The sequence below is a fragment of the Morone saxatilis genome, unplaced genomic scaffold, assembly GCF_004916995.1.
Source record: "Morone saxatilis isolate NCDOM2014 unplaced genomic scaffold, NCSU_SB_2.0 Contig16, whole genome shotgun sequence".
NCBI classification, from domain to species: domain Eukaryota; kingdom Metazoa; phylum Chordata; class Actinopteri; family Moronidae; genus Morone; species Morone saxatilis.
Genome location: NW_023339718.1, coordinates 24,840,967 through 24,848,654, shown reverse-complemented (window position 1 = coordinate 24,848,654; position 7,688 = coordinate 24,840,967). Strand labels below are relative to the sequence as shown.

General features: G+C 40.9%; 1 protein-coding gene across 1 annotated transcript in view; it reads left to right on the top strand.

Moving 5' to 3' along the window:
- The first annotated feature begins 3,585 nt into the window (after window positions 1-3,585).
- loxl2b (lysyl oxidase-like 2b) overlaps window positions 3,586-7,688 on the top strand; it is a 44,966-nt gene continuing 40,863 nt past the window's right edge. Inside the window, 3 exon segments of the mRNA XM_035658364.1 lie at window positions 3,586-3,748; window positions 6,256-6,615; window positions 6,871-7,046. Of these exon segments, the coding sequence (XP_035514257.1) occupies window positions 3,613-3,748; window positions 6,256-6,615; window positions 6,871-7,046 (672 nt within the window). The 5' untranslated portion in view covers window positions 3,586-3,612.

The window sequence follows — 7,688 nt, the reverse complement described above, 5'->3', positions numbered from 1 at the left end:
ACATACCGGGTGTGATTCAGATGATACTCTTCCATGACACTTCCTGGTCAACCACACACAAGCTGTCCAGAGATTGCCATCACAGTTAACCTCAAATCATTGCTGAAGTAATATTTTTGTCAAAACCACAAAAGACAGAAGTAGAGAAAACCCCTGGAGGAAGTCTACAGAATATGTACAGCACAGGGCCCAACATAGAACTGTGAGAGTGAAACCACCACAACACATCAGATGTCTCACTGTCTATGCATTAAAGGGACTCTGTTGGGCTACAGCAAGACCGAGGGTACATTCAGAACTCCCATTGTAATGGAAAGCAGCTCGGAAGGCCCTGGAGGAGGTCTGGTGCTTGGTTGTAACCTTGAAGGACTCAAGGATCATAACAACACGTGGTAATTCTGCAAATGTATTGATGAAAGGTGTTTGACAGAGTTTGGCAAATATATATTTGCTTCCTTGTAGAAAGTTTGCTCAAAGGATTGATAACACTTGTGGTATCACATGAGTGGTATGGCAAATATGAAGCTGCAGCCGAGTAGCTTAGCTTAGCTTTTCCTTAAATCCTCGAAGACTGGAAACTAGCCTGGTTCTTTCCCACGGTAAAAATAATGTGTCTGCCTACTAAAAGTTACCAATTAACACATATCTTGTTTGATGAATCCCTAGCCACGCTGACAATGCTAACATGAAGGGTTTTAGCAGGTATAATGTTTACCATGTTCCCAATCTTAGTTTACCATGTTAGAATGCTAACAGGTAATGTTTTGCATATTTGGTCATAATCTTGCACACATTAAAAGTTTGACCTGATTTTAACGCTAGATGAAAGATTAAGGAATCTCCAAACATATTACATTCATCCTGAGGCGTTGTTGTCTGTACCAAATAATGACAATCTATAATTGTTTAAATATTTCAGTGTTGGACCAACCAAACAGCAGGATTATATGATGGATTTTTTATTTACTAGTTACTTCCTGGAACTGTCGTCATTGTGGGGTTGCCCGGCAACCAGTTTAGACTCCAGCTACTGGCCCACCTTTTCCTGTCTCTTCATATTTAATGAACAGACATGAAAAGAGGTATTGATCTTCTCATCTAACTTTAGGGAAGAAAGTGAATAAGCATATTTCCTTAAATTGGATGCAGAAAATCAGAAACTCAGCACCGAAAGGATGCATGCAGGAGATCAAACCTAACTCCTTAATTCTGAGTAGGTGAAATATAATGTCAAAGGTGCGATGCTTTGTGTCACATGTCCCCCCACACCTCAGCTGTGCAGACATGAAAGAGGGGAAGGTGAAATGAGTTCATGCAACACTGATCGCAATCAGTTGCTGCTTGATGTGTCATTTGTCTCAAAAAGGAAAGGACCGGCAGCAGCAGTGTAGTTACAGTCTGCACTGCAGCTGCAACGGCCGAGAGTGAACGTGGAGGAACGCGTGATCATCAGTGAAAGCTACAAGTGGAAAGAAACCTGAAATAAACGACATCACTTGTGGTAGGGAAGTCACACAACAAAGCTAACCATAGCCAAACCTGTTTTTCATGTCTGATATGAGTGATATCCCTTCAAGACTCTTCACATGACTCAGAAGAGCCAGAAAGACTTCCGCCAGCACTTTGTTCTGTGGTCTTAATCTGCACCGTCCTGTTTCAGACAACCACAGTTATCCTCACAACACACACTGATTTATTTCCTGCTGTTCACAAAATAACAACACACTGCCAAAGCTGCACCGCAGTCACTAATGATCTGTCTGGTTTATGTTGTGAGGAAAAAGCCTTGGAAGAGAGAGTGACCTAGCACATCATTTTATGCATGACATGGAACAGCAGCTGAATGTTTTACACCTGGCCAGAGCGCCACAAAGTTTGCAAAGAAAAAGTGTCCTGTCCTGTTTTACACAAGGTGGCAGCAGAGTTGAGTTTAGTCCGCTGAAGTGCATGCTTGGGATCAGTGTTCAATCATAGGTCATGAACAAATTTGCTACCAAACAGTGCCAGATGGAGAAGACCTTCTACCCATGACAGGTCCAAGTTACCTTCATGCACTTTATGACACATCGTTGAGGACAAATATGAAAAAAGTGTTGTAAACCCGCAGAGATATGACATAATAGATAGAGAGTATGGAGAGTGTCAACAATTCATAGTAAAGGTGAATTTGTTTTGTTCCACATGTATAATATGATACAGTTGCTGTGCATTTCCATAATAAGTGAATACAAATATAAATTAGCTACATGTCTGATGGACATTTGTTCCTCCTCATTTTGAAGTGCAGCTCTGTGCCTGTTATTTCTAAACTGAGGCAGAAACCAGAATAAGAACACACTCCATTAGTTTAATTATCATCTTCCAGCCAAAAGCACTTAAAAATCCAACAAAGCATATTCAGAATGTCTTATTGTTTATACTGTGTTATAATGAGTTTAGAGGGAGAACAAGGAATCATACTCCTACTTTGTTTTCTTTGCACCCTCCGCTGTAGACTGATGGAACATAATTACCTTACAGTTTGCATTGCCAAGCTGATTTAAAAACTGTAATTATATTGTAAGGTTAAGTGATGAGGTGTTTTTGTTCAACATTAAGAAGGATCATTTCCGTTTTTAAAGATCAGTGCATTGTGGCAGAAGAAAAGTAATCCAGTGAGGAAATGAGGAAAGAAAACTAAGAGATTATATTGTAGCCCTATGAAAGGATGGTCAAAAGCAGCTGACTAGCTATGCATTGTTATTTTCTTTCACATGAACTATTATAAAAATATTAAGGGCCAGTGTGTAACATTCAGGAGGATATATTAGCATAAATGCAATATTCATTAGGTATGTTTTCATTAGTGTATAATCACCTGAATATAGAAATCGTGTTTCTGTTACCTTAGAATGAGCTGTTTTTATCAACAGATGTCGTGGGGTCACGTTCCATGGAGTCCGCCATGTTGAATTGCCATGTTTCTACAGTAGAACAACCAATCAGAGCTACGAAGACGCTTTGGGTTGGAGGCTTGAAGATAGGTGATTGTTTAGTCTTATTCACAGGTACCAAAGCGTATTTGAGACCCTGGAAATGAGACTCAACAATCAGCTATCTTTCTGGGATCTGATTGGTTGTTTTTGTCCAGGCCTGCTGGATTCTTGCAAATGCCATCAGAGGAAGAGGAACCTGATTCATTTCACAGATTATCTGTCTCATGCACTACTGTCAGAATATACTTGTGTCAGCAAATATGACAAAACATTATTTTTATAGAAATAAATACTGCAGCTTTAATAGACATCTTTAGCTTATTTTTTTCAGTTTCCTAAAACAACTAGGCCCATATTTATGTACACTTAAACTTTAGATAAGGTACGGAAATCCCATTCAAAAACCTATTGTTTCTGCAGTAAATATATGTTCCTCTATTCACCCTAGTTTTTATGGTTGCGGTCAACTCGGTCAACTTTTTTCCGACGGTCTCCGAATGCACCATTGTCAGAGCGCTGTGTTCAGGTCGGATCCGTTATTTCCACGTCCCGGGCCATCTCCGGTGAGGTCATCGTAAAGGTGGGCGTCAGTACGTGGGCGGGGCCACCGCAGCTCCGGCCCAAAGCTGAGATTTACATGAGAGGGAGTGAAAGTTTAGAGAGGAGCAAGGAGAAGAAGCAGCTGAGTTTGGGCTTCGGTGTGTCTGATACCGCAGCCTGCAGGAGCGCACAGCCTCTGGAGCCAGGGACAGTCCACAGCTGCGACCACCAAAGTAAGTTCAACCTCACAACATGCAGAATGTAAAGGATCAAAGCTGTATGGTCTTTGTTATTGAGGCTCATTGTTATGTGATGGTCAGTAAAGGGTTTTCTTTGTGTCTGAGTTAGTGGCTGCATCATGGTCTAAAGCTGGCTCTAAAATCCATCATAGTTTTTAAGGAGATCAAATATGAGCTAAAGTTATAGAAACTATTTCAGTCTGTAGTTGTTTTTTCTAGTTTTTAAATCATTTAAACATACCTGTCGTGTATGGCCTTGTGCATTACATATTAAAAAATTGAGTCAACTACACAGTTCGTTCATGGTTCATGATTATTCACCAGCAGTATTGATAATTGACTAATTAATTTATCAAGCAACAAAACCAAGCATTTGCTGGCTCCAGTATCTTTTTAGTACTTTCTTGCATTTAATCGTCCAAACCCACAAATATATTAATTTGAACAGTAATAAACAGATGAATCGAGAAGGAAAATAATTATTGCAACCTTTGTTACATCACCAGGTAATTTATTGTATCTACATGCATATAGGATACAGTATTCTCTATTATGAATCTGGCCCTTTGGATTTCTTCTGTTGGTCAAAAAGATTTTAAACACCTATCTCAGAGGACGTTGTGGAAACGAGAACAAACATGTCACAGTCCAAACCCTTCTGGTGCATTTCAGTCTCAACCCTTTCTCCTCTGTGTGTGCTTGCAGTGAAGCTCTCCACTGAGTGCTTCAGTGAAGGGCACCAGAAGAGCAGTTGACATTACAAAACCTGACATTTTGACCTTTCCAATCAAAGCATAGATCCCCTGCAGCAGCAGGTGGGACTTGCACGAAGGTGAAAGCAGTTGGAGACAGAGAGTCAAGAGACAAAAGCCCTTCAGTCCGTCCTCGCAGCACGGTGGCACTGACATTTAGAATTTTTAAAGAAGGGTTTAGCTATTCGGTAGCAGGATTTGATTGAAAGTATCCCAAATTTGCTTTCTTCAGTCCAAAAACATCTGTCAGTGTTTCCGAGGCGAAAGGCACCAGAGGTTTCAGATTTCAAGGTTTCTTAATCATTGAGTTTCTTGCTTTAAGGGGCGCCAGAAGATCCCGGATATGTTGCTCTGATTGATTGGATGTTGCTCAGTGCCTTCAGCTCCGCCCAATCCTCATCAGTCCTGAAAGTTGACCCATTTACCTAAGAAATCGCGACAGTTCATTTTTGCTTCTTGAGCTTGAAATGGAGCATGTGCAGAAATGAGCTGCTAACAAAGTGCAGTTCTGTGTGCACTGCCTCAGCTGAACCTTAGTTTTTATGTACATGCTGACCGTGTTTTTCTAATGACAACATGGCTGTTTGGACACATTGTAAGCAGACCCAGAGGCTGGGCGCTTCATTCCATCTGCTTATTCTGTAATGTGTGTGTTGTTTCTAGCTTGTGTAACCACTGCCACGTTACAATGAGGAAAGTAGAAACCCTGCAGTTGAAAGATCATCTGTCTCCTGCCAGATGTTTTTACACAAAAGCACAAGACTTCAAGCTTTTAACATTTAATGGGTTGTGGAAATGCAGCTGTTGATAAGTTTCAGTTGGGTCCATATTTCTGCATTCTGACCATGGACTCTTGTTTGTACAAGTCTTTGACTTGGTTTGTAGGTACAGGCAGTGCCTAGCCATATATCAATATTCTTCTGTGGGAGATTGGCATTACATCACCCTGCAGGTGTCTGTTTTAGGCTCCAGCTCTTGTAGGACATATTTTCTGAATTTAAGTCAAATAAAACTATAGTATGACAACCTCTTGACACACAGTAACTTGAATAAGTTAGCCAGTTATGGGATTTTTTCCAATTGCTGTTTTAAAGACCTACAAGGGTGTTCCTCTAACCTGTGAAAAATCCTTTGCTGCATAGGAAGTAATACATTCACACAAGCACAATATGCAATCTTTTAAAAAGTTAATCAGAAAATGTATGTTTGGACAGTGTCTTTAATTGACTTTTGACCTAAAAACAGTGGTCCAGAACAGACAAACCAAACACTGGCTCTAGATAGGGCCTTTTATGTTTTTCACCAGTTTCGCACCCACCGTAATGTCTCCTAAAAGCTTGAAAGGCTGAGCTATATTCAGTTGGTGACAATCTGCAACTTCATCAATAGATGCCTGTAAATCCTACGCACTGGTCCTTTAAAATAAAAATATTGATTAGTGCAGCTTTAATATGGATTATTGGTGGCGAGCTGTTTAAAGGTTTTTGTTTTACAATTGTACTTTGGGGGACTGATAAGAGACAGAAACAAAGAATGGTCAAAATCAAAGTGGCAGAGGCAGAGCTATCCAGACTTTTAGTCCCTTATCTGGGTCAAGTTTCAAAAACACTGAAATGCCTCTTTAATGCTCCCCTCCCATACTTGTTCCACAGTCTGATTCCTCTCTATAAAGTACCATTGTGAAGAACCATCTGAGACAGTTGCCAAGAAATGTTGATGACCGCTTCTCTCTTTTCATCTTTTCATCAGCTTCAACCAAAATGCTGGCCACCCAGTGTCTGCCCTGCTGCACTGTCATTCTGTCACTGCTATTAGAGCTGGCTCTTGCCCAGTACGAGCACCTCGGCTACCCGCCGGGCTACCCGGACCCGGAACAGGAACAGTACACTGCCCCACAGCTGGCAGCAGACACACCCAGGATTCAGCTGCGCCTGGCGGGAGATAAGAGGAAACACAACGAGGGCCGCGTGGAGGTTTTCTACAACGGCGAATGGGGCACCGTCTGTGATGACGACTTCACTATCCACGCCGCTCAGGTGGTGTGCAGAGAGCTGGGCTACCTGGAAGCTGTCTCATGGTCACCATCCTCCAAATATGGAAAAGGACAAGGTACATATAATAAAACACTGTTACTGCAATATTAGCTGTACATGTAGTACACTGATGTAACCCCTGTGCATGATCTTCAATTTATGACTTATTTGTACTACCCTCTTTGCTAACTGGTTCACGGTAAATGTTTTACACTTGGAGAAATCAGCTTAGCCTTTATAAGAAATCAATTTTTCCTTTGTTGTTGCCACTATTGAAGGGAAAAATTTCTCCACATGGAAGCACTGATGAATCTCTCTTTTGTCTGGTCAGGACCCATCTGGTTTGACAATCTCCACTGCACTGGCAAAGAAAAGACTTTGGCGCTGTGTCCCTCCAATGGGATTGGTGTTTCAGACTGCAAACACAGTGAAGACGTAGGCGTGGTGTGCAGCGACAAGAGGATCCCAGGATTCAAATTTATCAACACGCTGCCCAACCATGTAGAGGTAAACATGCAGTGTCTAAAATATTGCACATTCTGTAGATGTATCTGGTAAAGTAATGGGTGAATCTAAATCTTAGTGATGACCATATTCACACATGACAGGACAGTTATGGAAGTCACAATGCTCATGCAATATTTGGCACCCAGTACACAAAAGGGAGCATTGGCACAGTTGGAGAGCACCACAGGCTGTTATGAGTAATGGATTTTATGTTGCCATTGAAGCCTAAATTTATTAGCAATAACGTATCAGAGAATTCCTGTCAATATGCACTATGTTCCAAATTATTATGCAAGCATGATTTCAATTAAAAAAACATTAGATTTTTTTTTTGAAGTTTTTAATTGTGCTGCTTCCCATGTCTGTTTAGATCCACCTGACATCAATATCAGACAGGTTGTCTTTATTAGTTTGCCAGGTGAGCCCTATTAGGATGTGGAACCTAGAGGATGTTGGGTTCCACCATTATTAAGCAAGTAACAGGTTCATGCAATATAGGTGGGAAAAAATAATCTTTGTGGCCAGATTGAAAAGCGTGAAATAGTCCCCAGTAATCTTGTCAAGTAGGTATAAATAAGGAAATATTGAAGATTTAAAGTGAGGCCAGGCTGTGAAAAAGCCAGCTGATGATAGTAAAAAAAG